Below are 24,983 nucleotides of genomic sequence, written 5' to 3' on the forward strand. Positions count from 1 at the left end.
TATTTCTATGTGTGGCCAGCTCACAAATCCTCTCCCATAAGGATTACATGTAAACTTTGAAGGACCATAGGAAAGAGTCCTGAAGTTGGATTATAAATATTTGATAGGCCATAAACCTGGTCCTGAACTTTACGAACACAACCAAAAAAAATCATCGAATTCGGTGCACACATAAAAAAGTTATTGATCGTCAAAATTTGAGGCTCGATTTTTATTTATAATAATAGATATAATGTGGGAGTCGATGACTCAAAACGTCAATGAGAAACTCTAACTCTTCCGATTAAGCAAGTTCATTATCATATTCTTATTTCAAAACTAACAACGATACAAATAATATTAGTCTAGTCAACAAGACATATAAATCAATTTCGATAATTCATAAGCAAATTTTTATTTATTTAAAGATATCAGTCAACTTATTTATTCATTGATATATTGATACATATTCGAATATGTGTGTGTATCACAATACTTTTGTCTAGGAATTAGCATCAATCAACAATTTATCTTTGCAATTATTTCATAATTCACATTTAAATTTTCTTATGTTGAAATAAGTCTGTCCATTGTAAATCAACAATTATTTATTCATCCAATCATCCATAATTCAAATTCGAATGTGTAGGCCTATATATTATAGGTATAATACTACTGTCCAGATATGACCATCAATTAATATAATCAATTTATTTATCCAATTATTGATAATTCGCTTTCAAATTTGTATATATTTAAATACGTATGTCTGTCTATTATTTGTAAATCAACAATCATTTTATCTATTCGATAATCGATAACTCATATTCAAATGTGCATGTATATATAATAAGCCTACTCCTGTCTAGGAGTGAGCGTCTATCAACTTTCTCAATTTATTTATCTACTCCTTTATTTATTCTTTCATTATCAGATAAATGATTAGGCTACCATACCCACATTCGAATGTGTGTGTATCACAATACTCCTGAACCTCAATCAACTTCCTCTATTCTCGGCCCCAAATCAAATCCTTGACCACCTGATCCCCCTGTCAATCTACTCTCATATTCACGAAGATTTACCCTTAAAACCAACATTTTCTCCTCAATCTGCTGTCTCGTTGCATCCAGGTTGGCATTCAGCCAAGTTAGAGCTTCATTACACTCTTGCACAATAGTATTCCTATCTTCCATCGTAATCCTATTGGTCATGACCGCATCCTCAGCTGATGACTTCATACCGTAGCAGTAGTTCTCGAACGAATTTCTAGCATCTGCCACTTCTTTAAGCTCCACATCTTGCTTCCTGAATCTTTCCGCATCTTGTATCATGGAGTCTATCTGTTCCCTAGTTAGCCTTGGTCTATCGTTTTGTATGACGATGTTGGAGGTTTTATTTGTGGATTTTTCAACGGCAGTGACAGTCAGTATCCCGTTGGCATCAATGTCAAAACTAACCTCAATCTGAGGCTCACCTCTGGGCGCAGGAGGTATCCCCGTGAGTAGAAAATCCCCCAGGAGGTTATTGTCTTTGGTCATCGATCTTTCCCCTTCAAACACACGCACTTGCACCGTTGTCTGGAAGTCGGAATAGGTGGAGAATGTCTGGGAGTGCCTTGTGGGTATTGTGGTGTTTTTAGGGATGATTTTAGCCATGACACCCCCAGCTGTTTCAATGCCGAGGGACAGAGGGGTGACATCAATTAGTAGTACATCTTTGACTTGATCTGAGTTGTCTCCGTATAGGATTTCAGCCTGGACAGCTGCGCCATAAGCTACTGCTTCATCGGGGTTGATAGACTTGTTCAATTGTTTCCCATCGAAGAATTCTTGTAGAAGTTGTTGAATCTTGGGTATCCTTGTGGATCCACCAACTAAAACCACCTCGTGTATATCCTTCTTGTTGAGACCTGAATCAGCTATCGCTCTCCTAACAGGCTCCAAGGTCGCTCTAAACAGATCCGAATTGATATCCTCAAACTTTGCCCTACTGACACTCATTATAAAATCGATTCCCTCGTGCAGTGAATCCAACTCAATATTTGTTTGTGTACTGCCAGATAGGGTGTGTTTCGCACGTTCGCAGGCAGCCTGCAGGCGCCTCATCGCTTTCCTGTTGCTTTGGATGTCCGTTTTGTGTTTCTTCTCGAATTCTTTGGATGCATGTTGGAGGAGACGGTTGTCGAAGTCCTCTCCCCCCAGATGGGTGTTTCCGGATGTCGATTTGACCTCAAAGATGCCTCCAGCGACTGTCAGAATCGATACATCGAAAGTTCCGCCTCCGAGATCGAATATCAGCACGTTCGATTCACGGCTGCCCTTGAAAAATACAAAGAACAAGTGAAATATATTTTTATTGGAAGAATAAGACGTTGATGTTGTCAATACCACTCTATTTGTTCAAAATCATTTTAAAATACAAAACCAGGTTTCATGGCAACACCTGCCACATCTTCAGCTGAACAGTCTTATTCTTTCAATTATGGAGAAATATCACAACATCTCTAATCGAGATATATATCTTAGCAATTTCTGATTGATATCATTGAGCACATGCACAAAATAAGCCAATGAGATGAGTCATTATCATCACTTCAACTACGTACAGTATTACTGTATTATTATTTTTGAAAATTATCGCTATAGTGAGGTCCACGTTATTATAGCAGTGGGGAAAGATGGGAGAACAACGTTGTTGATTCTCTGTCTTCTCATGAAAACAAGATAAGGACAGTGGAAATGAAGTGCCATAGAAAAACTGTAGAAAATACAGATTGACACAGAATAACGGGAACTTTTAAAAACGCCATGAAACATTAGTGGGAAGGGCAAAATGATTCTATTCAAACTAATGTAAGGTTCAAGACTTGCCATTTGAGAATTATTAATAAAACCTATCACTTTTTGACAATTACTTCTTTAATATGGCTTCCTTCTGCACGAATACACTCTTGAAATCTGTGTTGAGATTTCTGCAACATTTCAGCTGGGATATTGTTAATTTCATTTTGAATTGTCTGTTATGATTCAACCACAGTTATTGATCAAGTTGTGGAAACGTTTGATTTGTGATAGCTCCACAAACAGAAAATCACATGTGGACAATAATAAAGTAAAATTATAAAATCTAATTATGTTATTAATATTACGATGTATATTAGTATCTTATGCTATCCAACATTCTAGAGATACACCATCCCTCATCACAAGCTTTGCTTAAAGAGGGATGCAACAATATGATATTTCATGTAAATATTCATTATTTTATAAAGAATTTGTATTTTATGTTTGTAAGTATGAATTGTATATCAATTTTTTGTTGACATTAATAAATTGAATTGAATTGAATTGAATTGACAGATCATGGGACCAGGAAACGCAACCTAATCGTGAGATTACACAGTTACTAAACAATATTCACTCGCACAGTTGCCATTGAATGCCGTGCAGAGTGAATTTCGCTCACAATTTCATCAATAATTTTGAATTAATTAAAAATTGAAACAGAATTCAAAATGAAATCCGCAATATCCCAGATGAGATGTTGCAGCGATCAATGAGGAATCGTCAACACAGACTTCAAGAGTGTACCGTATTCGTTCAGGAGGAAGCCATCTTGAATAAGTAATTGTCAAAAAGTGATAGATGCTATTAACAATTCTCAAATAGCAAGTCTTGAACTTCACATTATTTTGAATGAAATCATTTTTGCCCTTCCCACTAATGTTTTATGGCGTTTTTAAAAGTTCCCGCTATTCTGTGTCACTCTGTACAAGAAGTGATAGAGTAAGGAATACTAGAATACGGGAAGAAGTGAGCATGAGAGATGTCAGTGTAAAGGTGCGTACAGACTTACGCTCTGCTCCGCAATCGAACGTCACTCGAGCAGATCGATTGATGATCGACCGGGGAGCAAGAGTGGAACACGAGAAGAGCTAACATCTCCCGTAACGTTCATGATCGGAGCGAGTGCGGAGCGTGCGTGGAGCGATTGCGGAGCGTGCGTGGAGCGATTGCGGAGCGAGGGCTGAGTGTGTTGGAGGCGTGTGTATCTGTATTCTGTACACACCTTTAGGTTAGAAGTGAGGCGGTTGGGATGGTATGGACATGTACAGCGAATGGTGGATGATTGCAAGACAAAACAGTATGTGAGAGTGCAAAGAAGGAGAGCAGTGGGACGTCCAAGGTATATTCATATTAGGAGATAGGACGGAGAAAAGGAAATACTGTTCCAGAGATGAAGAGAGTGGAGATGGATAGGGAAACATGGAGGAAATGAGCTGATGCTACCCCAACGCTTTGAAGAGAGACAAAGAAGGAGAACCACTGCCTTCTATAGAGGAGAGCTGATACCGGTATATCTGATATGTAATATCAACTGTTGAATCTTGTTCAAAATAACCAATTATGTTTTATTTGTCAAGAAATTATATGTTCAATGATCGAATAACAAATATTCATAACTGAGATTGAATATCCTGTCCATTAATTCCACATTGTTGAAAAAATGATCTGGCAACGTTGCGGAGCTAGAAAAGGATAGCGATATATGCTTTGTCGAATCGTAGACAAGAATAGCAACATCAATGTTGTTCAAATACTGTCATTATAACGTGAACTAAACTATATACTACTATACGTATACTAAACTATACCTCACTATAGAAGGTCCTTCTATTCATAAGAAGCTGGAAGAGTGACTTGCTGGGAGTCATATCTATAACATATTTTATAGATATCTCTCATCTTATAGAGAATAAGAATTTTTATTTGCCATCAAACATTATACAAACATGCAATAGGCTTCGTCAATATAAATACAATACATTTTAAAACAATACATAAAGGACCAAATTTCTTCAATCAATTATTAAACATTTAACTACAATAAATTTTCAACACAATCGGGTAACAATATTGACATCACAATCCATAAATTCTTTCAAATTGTAAAATGGTTTTTTCGATGAGAAAGATAATGATGTGCATAAAAATTAATTTTTGTAATTTGTCATTGAATTAATGTCTATACAAACATTTTTCATAGCTATCATATCCATCTACTGTTCAATGAATTCTTAATCAATTTCATATATTTCCATAGAATACAATCTATCAAGGACTGATAGGTTATTTGATTCATTGGACCCTTATGCCTTATGTAATTTATGTACTTATTCATATCTCTCCTTTACTGTTTATTATCATATCTTGGTAAATAATCAAACATGTTAAATATTATAGATAATCAGGACCTTCAATTTAATTCAATTAACACATAATCTGAATAATTAGCCTCATTACACAAATAAATAGATTTGAATTATTATGATTCAAACACAGTATTCAAATGGCATCATTATAAGCAAATTCAAATGTTATTGTTTATTTGAATGTATATTTTATCTATTTGTAGATACAATAACGGTCATTTATTTAATTTATTTTTGGATGAAATTACAAATCATATGAATATGACTGGGAAAGTACAACAGGCTTGGCCCAAAACAACTATTCTATTCCCAAATTTGATAATGAATAACATGTCCAAAAAATGGGTTATGGTTTTACTGTTGGAAATTTTAGTTAAATTTTTGTACAAAAATATATATATCAGCTGGAAAGTTTGTACTTATTAGAATTAAAACACCAAATTATAGTCCAATATTTCAGTCAATTCATTTCTTTTATCAATGAGGGATAAATTAGAAAATAAATCAATAAACTATACAATATACATTGCAATAATCAAAAGAATTTAGTAGGATTAAAACGCCAAATTATAGTCAAATTTTACAGTCAGCTCATTTCTATTATTTCTTTCTCATAAATTACAAAATAAATCAATAAACTATTAAATATACACTGCATTAATAAAAAAAAATAGTAGAATTAAAACACCAAATTATAGTCAAATATTACAGTCAGCTCATTTCTTTCATTTGTTCCTCATAAATTACAAAATAAATCAATAATAAGGTGAAATGAAAATATATTGTCAATTCCACATAATTTATTTGAGTCCAAACTAGTTTCGATGCACTTGGCATCATCATCAGTGGTAGACAACATTTCACCTTAATATGGAGGAGAAATTCCACAATATCTCTGCGCCAAGTGTTAATTTTATAAATCAATAAACTATATAATATGAATTACAATAATTAAATATTAATGTAGAAAATCAAATAGTTATTTATATTTAATGTGATATTCGCACTTCACGTTCAATTTAATGGAAGACTAGGTACGTTACCTCATCTCACACGTGCAATAAAAACTAGAAAAAAACAGAATGAGATAATCTCTACCCATCAAACGATGAGAGATTCTTCATGATTTCAATGGATTTGATGATCACATTGCAACCCGTGAGATGCAACTAGGATTTATGCAGCTTGCAGCCTTGAGAGATGCAATTAGCGGTGCAAGGCAGTGATGCAACTGCAAACTGCATCTCTCAAGAAATATTGCACTTTTGATCGACGCTAGAGAATTGGAAAGTCAAGGTGACTGCCTGCATTCCATCGTAATGCATTAGTTTTAAGTCTTTCAGCTCTAGTAAAGCAGGCTCTACGGTCCACGTTAAAATGACAGTATTTGATCTACATTGGTGTTGCTATCCTTGTCTATCTCTCAACAAAGCAGATAGCGGTATCCTTTTCTAGCACCGCGACGCTGCCAGATCGTTTTAAAAATGTAGAAGTATAAAATAATTTGACAAAATATTCAATCTCAATTTTGAAAAATATATACTCCCTTGACGATTAAAATATAATTGATAATTTTAAACAAGAATGAACAGTTATTATTCTATCAGATATGAGCTATCTATCCTCTATAGAAGGTAGAGGCACGGCAACACTGTTCCCTTATCTTTCTTCACTGCCATTATAGTAAAGTAGGCTCTAGTAAACAACTTATGAAGGTTTCGTAACACTGGTTAGGAACGGTGACCAGTAAGTGACTTGGCTTGCACCGCTGGAATAATATTTTGAATTGCATCCAAGTATGAAGTCAGTAGAGTGTTGTGGTAGAGGATTCAATGATAAAACTTGAATTACAATCTATGAATATTGAATGGACTTCCTTGTTACATACAATAAAAATAGAATGAAGAGACTTGAGACTCGAGGTTGAGTAGTGGAGAATACTGTAAAGTCCTAACTCCGTCTAATGAATATTTTTTCCATTATAATTTTCATTCTTTATTCATCCATAGTGGGATGAATAATGAATCATAAATCATAAATTTATTAATCTTGTGTTTTTTACAAGTATTGTAGTTGAATGAAAAATGAGTTTATAAAATAACATCATAGAATCCTTTTTTGAAAAGTATTTAATATAAAATAACAGTACATAACATAAATAATTTATTTAAAAACACTTCACTTGAATGGGCTACTTTTGTACAAATTAATAAAAACAATATGAAAACTTTTAGTATACTTTATTATTTAAAACTTAAAAAAATTTAAAGACTAGTTTCGACCGTAGGTCATTTTCAAGTATATTATAAGTTTATTTATTATAATTTTATATTATAATTAATGTAATTTATTATAAGTTTATATTATAAGTTTGTTCATAAATTATAGATTTATTTAATATGAATAAATATAGAAATAAAAACAAAACAACTACCGGTACCTAGTTTCTATGTTTCACATCATCTTCAGGTTTTAGAAATAAATTTTAAAAATAAAACTAACACTTATTTTGTAAAATGTTTATTTGAAATTTAATTAAAAGCCTGACGATGATGTGAACCATAGAAACTATAGTGAGATCCACGTTATAATGGCAGTGGAGAAATATAGGAGAACAACGTTGCCGATCCTCTGTCTTGTCAATGCCTTTTATGGAGGGTAACTGATAAAGGTTTATGATGTAATATTAACTGTTCATTCTTATTTAGAATAATCAATTATATGTTATTAAACAAGAAATTATATCTTCCATAATGAATTTTCATGATAAAGATGAAATATTTTGTTAATATAATTATTAATTCTACATTGTTAAAAGATGATCTGGCAACAGAGCAAAGCGAAAAATAAATAGCGCTATTCGCTTTGTTGAATGATAGACAAGGATAGCAATACCATTATAACGCAGACCTCACTAGAGTTAGTTGTTTTGTTTCAATTTGTGTTTTTAATCTTTTATTTTATATTAAAATCTTTTCAAAAAAGGGTAATATTATGTTATTTTATAAATAAAAATAAGTTGCAGATGGAAATTACTGACGAGATATTGCAATTATTCAAATGATAATTAATTAATTATTATTGAATGAAAAAAACTAAGAAATTGTCAAAAACCACAGATTTATTGATACTTAGAAAGACCGGTTTCGGTTATTACACCATCGTCAATCCGAAACCGAAAACTGTACATATAGCTCTGGACATGTATGATTGAGTTCATCGGTTTATTATTGAAGATGATTATTTATTGTTCAAATTATCATTGTATCACTTCATTTCATAAAGAATTATTTGTATGTTCGATTAATAAGTAAGAATAATTTACTTTGTATCAATGTGTAGTTCATCTCTATAATAATGATTCAGGTTTCTCAAATGAACTGAAAATGATAAGATTCCAAGCATAGACGGTCCACTGTGCTATGTGTGACTGATATTTAGTGCTAACTTCCCAGTTGCCTTATAAAGTTTATTGAGTGCTATCGCATGACATTGTGTAGCCCGTTCACTCTGTGAGAACTTTTGACAAAAACTAGAAGATAAGAATGAGATATAGATAAAATAACTATCAACTCCGACTGACGGCTTCGGCTATGCCTAAGAATTTTCGGATAATTATGAACTATGGTATTGATTGGTGACGAATGATATTGTATTCAATTTGATTTTATTTTGTATTGTTTTTTGAAGTGAAAAATAAATTCTTTATCTATCTATCTATCTATCCATCGTCAATCTCTGATGAACCGGTCTTTCTAAGTAGGTATCAATATATCTGTTGTTTTTGACAATTTCTTAGCCTTTTTCATTCAATATGAATAATTACCACAATATCAACTTCTCAACTACACAAAAAGTTAAATATTTTTATTTCATGAAAATCCAAATTAAATGCTGTACTTCACCCCGAAGACTTCTGCTACTGCAAATATTGACAACAGGGTAAACAGCTAGATGGAAATTTTAGAAAGCAGCAGAAGTCTTCGGGGCGAATCACAGCATTTAATTTGGATTTTCGTTTAATAATAATAATATTTAATGATAATAATAAAAAAGTTGCCCTGAATACCAACATGGGTTGTTCAAAGTAAAGTTATGTGCAATCCATAGAATTAATTAATTATTAGTATCATTTAGAAGATACTGTTTTTATTATGTTTTGCATAATTTTACCTTTTTGTCGAGGCCATAAGCGATTGCAGCAGCCGTGGGTTCATTGATGATCCTGGTGACGTTGAGACCAGCTATCATGGCCGCGTCTTTCGTTGCCTGACGCTGGGCGTCGTTGAAATAGGCTGGCACTGTTACGACAGCGTCTGTTACCTGACAACAAAACATCACTCAATATTCTAAATTCTGCATTGTTATTTACTCGAAAAATTAAATATTCACATGATTTTTCTGCTTAGTATTATCATAGAGAAACAATAGCTCAAGGGCTAAATTTTCAGCTAGATCAAGGGCTAGATTTTTCATTGTATCTAGTGTCATTAAAGTATAGTTATAATTTCTCTTATCGATTGTCAGAAGACTCCTCCATGCACACGGACTCATCATCCAGGCATGGAGTTATTCATTCATTTTTTACTTGTTTTTCATATTAATGTTACAAACTAATATAAATATCGTCTTTAATTTGTTTTTACATACTATGTAATGTATAAAGTTTTTGAATAAAATGAATCGAATTGAATTGAATTAAATATATACAAATATCGATTTGTCTACTTATGCTATTGTTTCTCCATGGTATTATGTTAAGATCACCTCCAGGCGGGATTGTCTCAATACTGAGAGATTTCAATTTGTTTAGTGAATAAATATAACCTGAAGTGTTCTGTTTAATTCGGTTTTGGAGGTAGAAGCATAGAGAAACAATAGCGTAAGTAGATATCCCATGGTATAGGGCGTTTATGTTGCAACTTTTTCTGTTATCTCAAGCCGATTACTGTCGATTATTGTCAGTTTTTACTGTGTTTTGTTGGGGTAAGAGTGTATGAACGGCACAATTTGAGAGACTACCAGCGTCACACAGCTGCATGGGAAAAAACTACGTGAACTATCGGCTTGGGATACCAGTAAAAGTTGCGACATAGATTCCATATACCAGTCCTTAATTTGTAAATTTTGAGGTGCCTGAGCTCTGGCTGGCCCGACCACCCCCGGAAAAATGCTCTAAATTTAGCCTTAAAACCTAGTTTCAAGTCTGTTTTCAATTATTTTAATTTTCAATTAAGTTTAACGTGAAACAAATACATAATTGATCAAATTAAATGGTAAAGGCTAATACTTTAAATTGCCAGAACCTGCAACGTTCCGGTACGTTCCGGTCGCCTGGGAACGCCGTTCCGGTGCGTTCCGGCACAAATTAAGCTCTGCCCTATACCATGGGATATCTACTTACGCTATTGTCTTTCTATGGTAGAAGGGAAAGTTAGGGGGAGTAGGTTTTGGCTTTCAAATTACAATATTCTAATTTTATATGAGATGTGTTTATAATTTATAAAATAAGATGACAAAAAGTTGAAATACTCGCACTTTGAGATATCCCACTTACTAAAATGACATCCTGTTTATATTGAGATGAACTCAATCAAAACAAACCAGTAATTTTTAAATGATACCCTTATGATAAAATAACATTTGGAGCTGAACTAGGAGAGGAACGGTAAGAGATCTTAGCGATATATTCAAGGAAGGTGATTCAAAAGATAATTGTACTGTGTTACATATTTTTGTTATTCATGTTACATTAAAATATTACATTGAATACTGAAGCAAGACAGGTTTCATCGGTTGCTCCTCTGCGTGAAAAAAAACTAACAAATAGACGCCACACTGTTGCAGTCATATGAATAGAATGTCACCTGAAGAATGGCACTGGTTTAGAATGACACTAAGTTTAGAACTATATAAATGAATATTATAGAAGTTCAGAAATAAAAATACAAATCTAAGTACCATTTTTCATTGTTACATTAACTATTGTTATTCCAACTATCAATACATTCAGACTGTTATCAGGAAATAAATTTCTATAAAGACTTATCAATCATTTAAAAAATCCAGCAATATGAGAAAAAGAGTAGATTTAAAAATCAATTTTTGAAGAGAGATTGATTGATTGATTGATTGATTGAGTACTTTATTTATGTAGATTACAATATATACTGGCTTATACACTTATATATAGTAACTTACAATACAGCAAAGTTATAGATGAATTTACATAATATAGATTAAGAAAATAATTATTGAACTGTATATATGATACGAAAAAAGCAATTTGTAATAACTAAAGATAATATTGTTAAGCATCTACATAAATTGGCGGAGCTTTGGACATATCAATGTCTTTTCTTCGGAAAGAATATTCAAAATATCCTTCTCACTAACTCTCTACCAAAAGAGAGAGAGAGAGATATTCAAAAAAGAATAATCATTCTTAAAGTCGATGCTAAGATAACAAGATTTATCTTTTATTTCTTAGTAAGTATTAATAAATCCAAGCTTTTATCAGGAAAGAAAGTTTTATTAGGACAAATTATTTATTCAAAGAAATAATGTAATGTAAAAAGAAGACTTGGTTGAAATTCAAAATATTTTATTTTTCGAAGACAGAAAGAGATATTCAAAGAGAGAATAATTCTGTAAATTGTCAATGCCAAGATATCAAGCTTTATCTTTTATTTCTCAAGGTGCGTACAGATTTACGCGCCGCGAACATGAGCAATTCACTTTTAATAAGCTGATGCCAAGCTTTTTATATCTGTATCTTACCGTTACTGTAAAAATACAGATATAGTCAGCTGATTAAAAGTGAATTGCTTATGTTCGCGGCGCGTATATCTGTACGCACCTTTAGAAAGTATTAGTACATCCAGGCTATTATCAGAACAGAAAATTTTATAAAGACTTATCAACCATTCAAAAAAATCCAGCAATGTGAGAAGGAGCCCTTGTTAGAATTCAAAATATTGTATTTTTTTAAGAAAGAAAGAGATACCGTATTAAAAAAGAGAATTATTTTTAAAATTGCCAATGCTAAAATCTCAAGCTTCATTTTTTATTTCTCAGTAAGTAATGATATATCCAGGCTATTATCACGAAAGAAAATCTTATAAAGACTTATCAACCATTCAAAAAAAACCAGCGATGTGAGAAGGAGAGTAGATTCGATATTCAAATATTGTATTTATTAAAGAAAGAAAGAGATATACACAAGAAGAATAATAATTTGAATAGCCAATGCTAAGATTGCAGCGAGTAAACTTCAATTTTCAATTCATCCAAGCTATTTTTACAAATTTGGTGTGGCGCACTCACACAACTTTCCTTGCCGCTATGAAAGTTGATCACCTGACGCTAGTGTTTACGCGCATCTCAAGAGTCTACTATTCAAAGATCTGAGCCAGCTGGTGACAGGACAATAACGCTGGAGACATGCGGGGTCTGATATCTCTTCTTAGTGAATCATTCAATAGAATCAACAGTTGCCAACAGTTAGCAATTGAATAATTACATTTTCTCAAATTTCGAGCTTATTTTCAATTTTAGGTGAAAATATTACTAGACTCTAATTATTGTAGACATTTTCATGCTCAATCTTTTCCACTCAAAAGTTTTTGTTTAAATTGTATCTGAAGCCTGATAATTGGGAATCTAATATTAAACTTTGCATAGATGGGGCGGAGCTCCTGAAATTTTTACAGATATGTGACTTGTGGCAGTTGATAGAGCTTATCAATGACTATTGTGGGTATGAAGTAAATCAAAATCGTTGGAGCCGTTTTTGAGAAAATCGCGAAAACCCCTGTTTTCGACAACATTTTCTCCATTTTAGGCGCCATCTTGAATTGTATTTTATCGAAATTGTTCGTGTCGGATCCTTATATTGTAAGGACCTTAAGTTCCAAATTTCAAGTCATTCCGTTAATTGGGAGACGAGATATCATGTACACATACGCACATACACTCATACACACACACACACACACACACACACATACAGACAAATACCCAAAAACCACTTTTTTGACTCAGGGGACCTTGAAAACGTATAGAAATGTAGAAATTTGGGTACCTTAATTTTTTTCGGAAAGCTTAATTTCTTCCCTTACCTATGGTAATAGGGCAAGGAAAGTAAAAAAGGAAGTTTTATAAAGACAAATCAAGCAGTCAAAGATATCAACAATGAAAAGAGAAGAGTAGGTTAAAGATTGAAAATATTGTATTTTTTGAAGAAAGAGATTAGATTATAGTTATAGTTCATTATTCATGTATGCTACAATATTTATTTATTTATTCAAAAATTTAAAATTGTACTTAACTTCTACAAAATATACTGGCTTGTACCGTACACTAATTCACATCAAACGACGGTATTGCTAATATATTCAACGAATTTTACAAAAAGAGAGAGATTCTCATAAGGAGAATAATTCTCTAAATAATCAACGCTAAGATTGTGAGTGAACATTAATTTTTACGAGAGCATTGACCATTAATTTTCATGCTGGGAGCACGTAGTCCATTCTACTTTATGGTCTTATGTTTGTAAAGATAAAGATAAAGATACTTGCTCTCCTTCATGATTTTTATCGCATCATAAATTTTTCTCGCTGACTGCTCTGTGCAGTAGTCTAGTTTCATTCAATTTATCACAAAAATATTAAATCATATCAGTTTCACATTGACGGTTATGTAAGCATAGATTTGTTTTCATCCATGAATTGAGTGCAGAATACGAGCAGTGTATTACCTTCCGCATGAATTATCTCATCAAGCCTCAGTTAGTTTCCAGTGATCTTCAGTGAAAACAAAAGATTCTAAAAATAAATAACATTTGAATGAATCAACTTGGATCTCAACGTACGATGATAGAATATTACAAAATTATGTCTGTTTGTTTCATGGAATTTCTGACACTTGACAAATTCCAATTAAAAAACTAACTATCAGGAATCAAAGATAAGGACGACAATATTGGTTGGCTCCAGCAATATTGAGCACACTCAATGTATAACACAGTGATAATTTAAAATCATCATCTTCACTTCAAGGGATAGGTTTAATAATTATAAACCTGTTCTGGTACCCATATTTTTTTCGGCCTTTCCACATCTCTGTTTGCAGTGTATACTTATATTTATTCATTTATATATATTATATTTATCATATAAATTTATTTATTTATTTATTACAAATAATTACATTATTATTTTCATTTATGATACAAATGACACTGATGTCATTAGAACATTGGTAGGTAGAATAATAAGGTAATCCTTGTGCTATTTCACTTCCAAATTTAGGTGATGACAAAGTCTAAAATTTATATAACATTACCTATAAGATTCTAGTTCAAAATAAACATGGAAGCTATGAATTTTTAATTAAGATGGCTTAAATCAATAAATGACATAGAAATAATCACTCAATTAACACTTGAAACAATATAATATTGAACTTCTATATCTTGTTTCGTTAGGACTACTTTTAAATAGAAATAAGAAATAAAAATCCTAGTACCCTTTTTCTAGAATTGAGCATATTCTATGCTATGAATATCTCTCTCTTCAATAAAAACAATACAGTATTTTTAATTTTTAATATATACTCTCATTAAAAGAGTATATTGTTTTTGAAAACAAGATTCTTCGAAAAAATGTTGGCCCAACACTAGAAAACGGAGTTTGGGGAATCAAGTACAACTATGAAATACGCAAGGCAATTATTCAATGAAGCAGACATAGTGGGTGAGATTAAAAGCAGAAGGTTACGGTGGACGGGACACATTCTGAGCAAAGAAGAAAGCGCTCTGACAAGCAGTGTACTGAGGAATAATCCTATAGGAAGGAGACCAGCTGGAAGGCCAAAAACTAGATGGTGGGACCAGATCCGGAAAGATATGAGGAGGATGGGCCTAGAAGAGGAGGACGCGGGTGACCGAAACTACTGGAGAGGCTTAGTTGATGAGGCCAAGTACCGACTGGGGTACCAGTGGCCACCGCAGTAAGTAAGTAAGTAATATATACTCTCCTTTCCACATTTCTGCACAACTTACCATCGAATATATCGATGATAAAAAATAAATAGTATCATTGATTATTAAAATATCAGAAATATTGATTATTAATATTATTAGATTATTAATCACTGCCGGCGCACAAGTTGTTCTTTGCCGGTAGTGCCATTTTTTTCATTTAGATTATTAATTTTATATAATATTTATAAAATAATATTTTATTAATATATCGTACATATAAAAAATATATTTTTTCCTAACAAAGGAAAAAAAATCAACGAAAAACTTTATTGATATTTTTAAAAAAGTTACCGGTACTGACTGTCTTTATTGACTTTCAATTAGATATTTTATTTATTTATTGTAAAAAAACACAATGTTTGAAGATTTTGTAGTATTAATGCTTTCATTTTTTCATTTTATGCACTTGGAATAGTTTATTTGTCTTTATAAAACTTCTCTCCCTGACAACAATTTGAATGTTATAATATTAATACTTCCTTAGAGATAGAGATGAAGCTAGTCAATTTCTGTATCGTGAGATCCCTGTGCGTATTCCATAATATATGTTCTAGATTATAACACAATAAAAATGATCAATTGTCCTTTATTCTATTGTAAAACAACTAGTATCAACTCTTCAAACCAGATTTCAAATTATTTACACTTGAAGAGTTGAAACCAGTCCTGTCGCGATAAAATGAAGGATACTCGATCAATTTTATTGTATTTTAATCTACAACATATCCCTGATAGCACACAATATTCTTTTCTCCCTCAGGAAAATTGCTGCCCTCGGCATCGCCTCGGGCTTCAAACTTTTTCCCACAGGGAGAAAAAGTCGTACTTTTCACTCTAGATAAATATACAAATAACTATTAAACATTTAATAAATATTCAGATTATATCCATTTCCAAATTATTAATACACTTGAAATGGCTCTTGAAGAGTTGAAACCACTAACTTGTGTAGCAATAAAATTCAGGGTAGCCTACTTTATCATTTTTATTGTGTTTTAATTATCAGTATCAGCCTTAAAAAGAGAAGTGAATCTGCTGTAGATTCATATGATGGAAAGAAACGTGACGTTCATCAATTGAAGACTGCAATGCAGTTCATGTTAGCACGACAAATGATAAATTCTAGTATTATTGCATCATCAATCTCAATATGACCTCATATCTAGATAATAAACAGACTCTCATTACTTCTAATTTCATAACTTTAAGCTGCACATGATAAGGGCCTCATCTGTGAATCATAGCCATTGCTCCATATATGTCTACTAACTCTGTGTAAAGGATCACGTTTCGAGAATTAACATTAGAATTCACAACTTGTGATATCAATATCATTTTTTTTCTCTGGAATGATGCCCACATAAGTACTAGGCTTATGCATGGATAATATGATAAGGATGATGATGATAATAATAATAATAATACCGGTAATGATGATGGAAATATTGATATGAGCTTCTTGCTTTTTTGTGACTATTAAAGTACTAGTAGTTCTGTGAACAGTAGACCTCACGCAGTATTCTCATCCACAAGTACCTGATTGTAACTATAGAACCTTATGGAGATACAGCAATAGACTGGCTTCTCCACACATCTGTGTAATCACTTGTCAGCTGATTTATGATGAATAATTATTCTATAGTCTGATTTTTACTCTATTATTGGCGTATGAAGGAGGCTCCTTTTTCCTTTTATATTATCATTGAAATGCAAAATTTCCAAAAACCTTTTATATACGTCGACGCGCAATTAAAAAAGGAACATACCTGTCAAATTTCATGGAAATCTATTACTGCGTTTCGCCGTAAATGTGCAACATATAAACATTTAAACATTCAAACGCCAAACCGTCGACTTGAATCTTAGACCTCACTTCGCTCGGTCAATTATTGTTAACTTGAATTATTTTTTGTCATGCTCATTGTAATCATCGTCATTTTTATCAATGTCTATAACTGATAACTAATATTTCCTGGTGGAAGTCATCTTTATTTTTGTCAAATTTATATTGAAGATGGAAGATTCTATAGAAACTGCTGGACAATTATTACTTCTCAGTAATTATATCAAACCTCCAATGAAAGCTTCGTTAATAGAAATGAATACTTCTGCCACTGCAAATTCATTTGAATTGCTGAACTCATTCATTTGAAATACACCGGTGAAAGTGAAAAGTTTTTTGACCGACACCAGCCCGTTTCAAACGGAGATAAATCACCTGTTGGTTTGAACTTGGGATGTAACACATTGAAATAAATGTGACCATTTTCTCATGTTAACCAAGATGAGCATATCATGTAAACAAATACTGTGCAAGTTATCCTAATCAATCAATAGATTAAAATATTTCTTACCTTTTTACCGATGAAAGATTCAGCAATGTCTCTTATTTTGGACAGAACCATGGCTGATATCTCTTCAGGAACAAATTGTTCCATTTCTCCCTGATGATAGAACCATGGCTGATATCTCTTCAGGAACAAATTGTTCCATTTCTCCCTGATGATAGAACCATGGCTGATATCTCTTCAGGAACAAATTGTTCCATTTCTCCTGATGATAGAACCATGGCTGATATCTCTTCAGGAACAAATTGTTCCATTTCTCCCTGATGATAGAACCATGGCTGATATCTCTTCAGGAACAAATTGTTCCATTTCTCCCTGATGATAGAACCATGGCTGATATCTCTTCAGGAACAAATTGTTCCATTTCTCCCTGATGATAGAACCATGGCTGATATCTCTTCAGGAACAAATTGTTCCATTTCTCCTGATGATAGAACCATGGCTGATATCTCTTCAGGAACAAATTGTTCCATTTCTCCCTGATGATAGAACCATGGCTGATATCTCTTCAGGAACAAATTGTTCCATTTCTCCCTGATGATAGAACCATGGCTGATATCTCTTCAGGAACAAATTGTTCCATTTCTCCCTGACATACTACAGTGAGGTACACGTGGCAGTGGAAAAAGATAGGAGAAAAACGTTGCCGATCCTCTGACTTGTCAATGCCCTCTATAGACGGTAGCTGATGAAGGTTTATTGATGTAATATTAACTGTTCATTCTTGTTTGAAATGATAAATTATATTATATTATAAGCAAGAAATTATATTTTTCAATAATTTCATAATTAAGATGAAATATTTTGCTACAGTTAATTATCAATTCTACATTGTTAAAAGACGATCCAGTAACAGAGCAAAGCGAGAAAGAGATAGCGCTATCCGCGAATGATGTCTTGAATGATAGACAAGGATAGCAATACCATTGCCAATCAAACACTGCCATTATAACGTAGACCTCGTTATAATATGGTGCTAATAGGCCAAAAGTAATCTATTGATCGAAACATCCCTTACCTTTTTACCGATGAAGGCCTCAGCAATATCTCTCATTTTGGACAGAACCATGGCTGATATCTCTTCAGGAACGAATTGTTTCTTCTCTCCCTGACATAGGACTTCAATGACTGGCTTTCCTGACCTACTGACCACAGAGAATGGCCAGTGACTCATGTCAGCTTGCACTGCCGGATCATCAAATCTCCTACCTATCAGTCTTTTTGCATCTGTAAATAATAAAGTTTTCCATTGTTATTATAGCACCACAGACTAAATAAACAGAATTAAACCTGTGATAGCCCCTTTAGTGAAGTCCACGTTATAATGGCAGTGGAGAAAGATAGAAAAACAACGTTGCCGATCCTCTGTCTTTCCAATGCCTTATATTCTATAGACGGTATCTGAAACAGGTATATTGATGTAATATTAACTGCTCATTCTCGGTTAAAAAATCGATTTCCCTATTATATTAAGCGAGCAATTTCTGTATATATCTGTTTATTTTTATATGTGGTTATTTTTATAACTGGCTATTTTTATATCTGGTTATTTATGTTTAACGGATCTCGAAAACGGCACTAACGATTTTCACGAAATTTGGAACATATACTAGGTTTATGATATAAAGATTCGATTGCACTAGGTCTCATTCTTGGGAAAACTCGCTGAACGACATTAAAAGGATAATATTATTCATCCTTGGCTGAAACAGCTGTGGATAGTAAAAAAGTGAGTATGTGAAAAATCAAAATATCGCATCCCCGAAATTCATAAGATGACGTAAAGCCAGCTGTAAAATATAAACACGATCATTTTAGAGAATTGTGTTCTGTTTATTAATAAATAAAAATAATGAGCAAAGCTCGGGGCCCCGATATTATTTTATTAAGCAAGAAATTATATTCATCGATAATTTCATAATGAATTTTCATAATTAAGATGAAATATTATCTTAATTAATATTGATTCTACATTGTTAAAAAACTATCTGGCAACATAGCAAAGCGAAAAAAAGATGGCACTATCCGCTTTGTTAAATAATAGACAAGGATAGCAATACCATTGCTAATCAAACACTGCCATTATAACGTGGACTTCACCATAGTTAGAGACTAATAAACTTTTCTATTTTGATTTAAATTGATGAGAATATTGTTTGTGAAGGTATGACACATTGGTTGAGCTTTCTAAATTGTGGTTGAGGACTAAATTGAGTCTGTAAATTATTTTTTTCTTAAGTATTCAGTCTATGAAACCAATAAATGTTCTTTTAGAATATTAAGTTTGTTTTTTGATCCTGCAAAAATTTCCTTCAATATGTGAATATTCTCTATTTTAGTGATAATAATGTGAAATATTTATTTCCCTCTATTTTAGTGATAATAATGTGAAATATTTATTCCCTCTATTTTAGTGATAATAATGTGAAATATTTATTCCCTCTATTTTAGTGATAATAATGTGAAATATTTATTCCCTCTATTTTAGTGATAATAATGTGAAATATTATTCCCTCTATTTTAGTGATAATAATGTGAAATATTTATTCCCTCTATTTTAGTGATAATAATGTGAAATATTTATTCCTCTATTTTAGTGATAATAATGTGAAATATTTATTCCCTCTATTTTAGTGATAATAATGTGAAATATTTATTCCCTCTATTTTAGTGATAATAATGTGAAATATTTATTCCCTCTATTTTTGGCTTTGAAACATCTCAAATTAGAAATCTACTTTGTGAGAATAATTAAGGACTGAAAATATTGTGAAGTGAACAACTACAAGACTTATTTCGGACTTTGTGTAACCTTATCTAAATTTGGGAGAGGAATAGCACAAGGTTACCTTATTTTTTCTCTCCCTATCATTTTGATGATGTACTTATTGTATCAATCAATGAAGAATCAAAGGGAATAAATAGCCAATAGTTTTTATTTCTTATATAGTAACTATTCATCTTCATGAAGTCGTTCTCATTCAAAACAGTATATAGTAACACTTTTAGTGCATATTAAGCCATTACGTACTCTTGGATGAGTCTCCATTCTAGTTTTATAAGCTAGGAGAAATCATTTAAAAATATTTATCATTGAGGAACAATATTGAAGATAAATTAAAAAAAAACTACTTGGGATGGGTAAGTTCTAAAATTATATTACTTTAGTTTCACATGATGTCACCACTTTTGGGATACACCAAAATTAAACGCTTGCTCAGCCTTGAGGTGCGTACAGATATATGCGTCTCCAACACGCTCCGCCATCGCTCCGCAATCGCTCCGCACTCGCTCCGATCATGAACGTTACGGGAGATGTTAGCTCTTTTCGCGTTCCACTCTTGCTCCCCGGTCGATCATCAATCGATCTGCTCGAGTGACGTTCGATTGCGGAGCAGAGCGAAAGTCTGTACGCACCTTTACAAAGTAATAGCCCCGTTCAAATCATGTGAAAAGTCTATTTGATAAAGCTATGGATTTGCTTGAGAGCCAGTTAAGTTACAAGAGATGTGGAGGACATACTTTACAAAACTATCGATAACTGTGCGATTTTGAATAGTACGGTTGAAACTAGTTCATTTTCTGCACTCCTTTCTCTCTCTTTTTAAATGCTTTACCGACTATTTTCTGTCCTACTCGGCTATCTTTACGACTATTTGCTTGCAGCTAGCGGATGATGAAGAAGAAGAAGAAGAAAAAGAAGAAGAAGGGGAAGAAGAAGAAGAAAAAGAAGAAGAAGAAGAAAAGGAAAAAGAATCTGCTTCGCCAACAGCTAGGCACCGTTATGGGCTCACTTTATGTGACTTGGAGATAAAAGCTTTGTTGATTTGCCATCTTGGGTAAGAGAAGAAGTAACCACAGGTCACAAAAAGCACACATTTCTCTGGAAGCTTCTACTGTATCACTCATGGTATTCTATGTTGCTTGCAACTATCACTACGGTACAACTGAGCACTTATTCTAGTCATTTTTTCCAAAATCATTATGTCTTTGAATTATGATATCCATCAGAACGTAACTTTCGCATACCAAGGATGTAGATTGTAGAAGATAATTTTTTAATTTCTTTGAAAATATTTAAAGGGTCTATTATCAATATAGTGAGCTTCACTCATTATTATTAATAGCAGTTTTTGATTAACCCTTAACTGGTGAGGTGGCCTAATCTTAACATTAATCTTGAAAATTGAATTTAGAAGATTAATTTCATTTCATTTGTCAAGAGAATACATCTTTCAATGATTAATCAATGAAATTTTATGATTGGATTTAATATTTTGTTAATTTATTATATTCATAAATTGTTGAAAAATATCTGGCAACATTGCAGAGCTACAAAAGGATAGAACCATCTGCTTTGTTGAATCATGGACAAGTATAGTAACACCAGTTAAGGGTTAACATTGGTGTTGAAAATTATTCAAGAATCAGTATTTTATATCTCAATATGGACTTCCTATGTGCTAAGTTAGTATTGTTCAGCAGTTTGTATTTTAAGATATCGTTGAATACAGTTTGCTAGGAAATTGAATGGTATATCTCCTTGGTGCTGATTTTCCCGTGCATATTCTACATTTACAGCATTTCGAGCTCTACGACCCAAGTTTGGTCGTCGTTTGTACCGCGGCATGAGTAATAGAATTAGAATTTTGTGAATCAGTAGAAAAAAAATATGGTCTGGCGCACTCACACAACTTTCCTTGCCGTTATGAAAATTGTTCACCTGACGCTAGTGTACTCGCGCATCTCAAGTCTACTATTCAAAGATATGAGACAGCTGGTGATAGGTCAATATCGCTGGGAGCACACAAGGTCTGCAGCTATCTCTTCGTAGTGAATGAATTAATAGAACCAACAGTTGCAAAAGTTTGCAATTGAATAATCACATTCTCTCGGATTTTAAGCTTCTTTCCAATTCTAGGTGGAAATGTTACTGGACATTAATTGTTGAGATTTTCATGCTCAATCTTTTCCACTTGAAATTTTTTGTTTAAATTGTATATGAAGGCTGATAATTGAGAATCTAAAATCAAACTTTGCATAGATGGGGCAAAGCTCCTGAAATTTTTACAGATATGGGACCTGTTGCAGTTGATAGAGCTTATCAATTTCGAGAAAATCGCGAAAAACCTTGTTTTTGACAACATTTTCGCCATTTTAACCGCCATCTTGGATTGCATTTGATCGAAATTGTTCGTGTCGGATCCTTATAGTGTAAGGAACTTACGTTCAAAATTTCAAGTCATTCCGTTAACTGGGAGATGAGATATCGTGTACACAGACGCACATACACTCATATACACACACATACAGACCAATACCCAAAAACCACTTTTTTGGACTCAGGGGACCTTGAAACGTATAGAAATTTAGAAATTGGAGTATCTTAATTTTTTTCGGAAAGCAATATTTTCCTTACCTATGGTAATAGGGCAAGGAAAGTAAAAATGGAAAAACAGATTCTCCCAATCTCTTAATTATAATTGAAATTTCCATATCATATGTTACTGTAGAACTATAATCTATAGAGAGTACCTCTTCGAAACTAAAAAAAATCATCAAATTCGGTGAACACATAAAAAAGTTATTGAACATCAAAATTTGCTCAATTTTAATTTATATAGATGATACAGTTTCTGAGGCTAATGATTAACCACATTCACTATGAATATTAAGGCTATTTACCATAAATAGTGTTGGCATAGTTTGTAGCTGACACATTCTTGGCAGCTTCTCCCACCAGCCGTTCATTATCGAGGAATGACACATAACTGGGCGTGGTTCGATTGCCATGCTCATTAGCTATTATTTCCACTCTGCCGTTCTGGAAAACTCCAACACATGAATAGGTGGTCCCCAGATCGATGCCGACGGCCATCTTGTGCTGACTGGAGCTGGAGTGTGCCATCTGGAACAATGTACTCAGTAAAATCCAGCAAAATACTCGCAATAGAAATGAGCCAAGGAAATGAGTGTAAAACATTACAATATTACAAAAAAAGTAAGAAAAGTAGAGCAACGAAACACACAGAGTAGTAGTAGAAGAAGAAGAAGAAGAAGAAGAAAGAAGAAGAAGAAGAAGGAAAAGAAGAAGAAGAAGAAATTACTCTGTAAAATGTAGCAAAATACTTATAAAAAAAGATCAATGAAATGTGGGTAACATTTTAATAATTCCAAAAGATTAAGAGAATAGAGCAAGTAAGGACACAACGCTGAAAATTTATAAGATAACAGCTATTCCAGAGTTGATATATGGAAGCGAATCATGAGCTCCAAGAAGAAAAACTATCAGCAAGATCCAAGCGGATGAGATGCGCTGTTTAAAGCTGCGTTTACACCAAAGTTATTAACAAAATGTTAATAACTTAATCCTCAAGGACTCGCCACACCAAGCTCGCCAGTACCGCCGAGGTAGTACCGCTGGTGGTAGTTTTCTCGGCTGAGCACGCCACACCGAAAAACGTCCGCTAGCGGTAGTCTCCGAGTAATGAGTCTAGTAGTGGGGGGAGGGAGTCCAACTACAGTGTGGGAGTGAGACGTACTAACTTAGTTGCGTTGTGCCGCAAGGAGGAACGCCGAATGAGTCATCACTCTGTGCGCATGCGCTACCTCTTCGAATCGCCTGCCATGTATTCAGGTTGAGCGCGCCACACTGAGCTCGCTTTGTCCGCCGTACTACCTCTCAGCGAACTTTTGTTGAATCGCCTAGCAGGCGGTCGTAGGTGGTAGTGCGCCGTACTACCGCCGCGGTAGCGAACTCGGTGTGGCGCGCTCAACCTGAATACATGGCTAGCGATTTTTAAAACTTCGCTACCGCCGCGGTAGCGAGCTTGGTGTGGCGTGCCCTTTATAGATTATATTAGATTGAACGGAACTTGACAAACACATAATATTATGTTCATCATGTGTATGGTAAGATATGTTCAATTTAATAGAATCTGTAAGGATTAAGTTATTAACTTTTTATTTATCTTTGGTGTGAACTCTGCTTAATGAGTGTAAATGAATACACAAGATTAGATAAACTATAAAATGAAGACATTCGAGAGTAGCTTAATGTTAAGCCACTGAATAAAAAACTATAACATGAGATAATTTTTTGATTTTCAATGATTCTTCAATAATTTATTCAGCTCTATCGGTATTAATTTGTTGCATATAAACTAATGTTTTTGTAATTAATTTTTAGGTTATGAGTCAATACTATTCTGGTAGTCCTACTTATTTTCTCCAATGCTAAAAGATTTTCTTCACATACCTCTCAGTCTGCTTTATGTAGATAGATATGTTACTTATATTGCACCATTACTAACAATTTTCCTCTAGATTATGAAATCATTTTACATTAAATTTTATGTAATTGTGTGTGGGTTGAGCCCCATGTTTACTCTGT

The 24,983-nt window shown here is 33.2% G+C and overlaps 1 protein-coding gene across 3 annotated transcripts; it reads right to left on the bottom strand.

The window, feature by feature from the left end:
- Positions 1-366: 366 nt before the first annotated feature.
- Positions 367-24,983, bottom strand: LOC111055065 (heat shock 70 kDa protein II). Of its 3 annotated transcripts, XM_022342231.2 has the most exons (5): positions 24,849-24,983; positions 23,276-23,498; positions 18,609-18,817; positions 9,368-9,517; positions 368-2,300 (listed from the first exon to the last, which is right to left on the bottom strand). In XM_022342231.2, the coding sequence occupies exons 2-5, from the start codon at positions 23,496-23,498 to the stop codon at positions 975-977; spliced, it is 1,908 nt and encodes a 635-aa protein (XP_022197923.2). In that variant the 5' UTR covers positions 24,849-24,983; the 3' UTR covers positions 368-974. The 3 variants fall into 3 exon arrangements, with proteins under 3 accessions (XP_039287214.1, XP_039287215.1, XP_022197923.2); XM_039431280.1 differs by lacking the exon at positions 9,368-9,517 and having other exon boundaries at positions 367-2,300; positions 24,849-24,981; XM_039431281.1 differs by lacking the exons at positions 18,609-18,817; positions 23,276-23,498; positions 24,849-24,983 and adding an exon at positions 10,959-11,051 and having other exon boundaries at positions 367-2,300.

This window comes from Nilaparvata lugens, chromosome 6 (assembly GCF_014356525.2).
Source record: "Nilaparvata lugens isolate BPH chromosome 6, ASM1435652v1, whole genome shotgun sequence".
Lineage (NCBI taxonomy): Eukaryota > Metazoa > Arthropoda > Insecta > Hemiptera > Delphacidae > Nilaparvata > Nilaparvata lugens.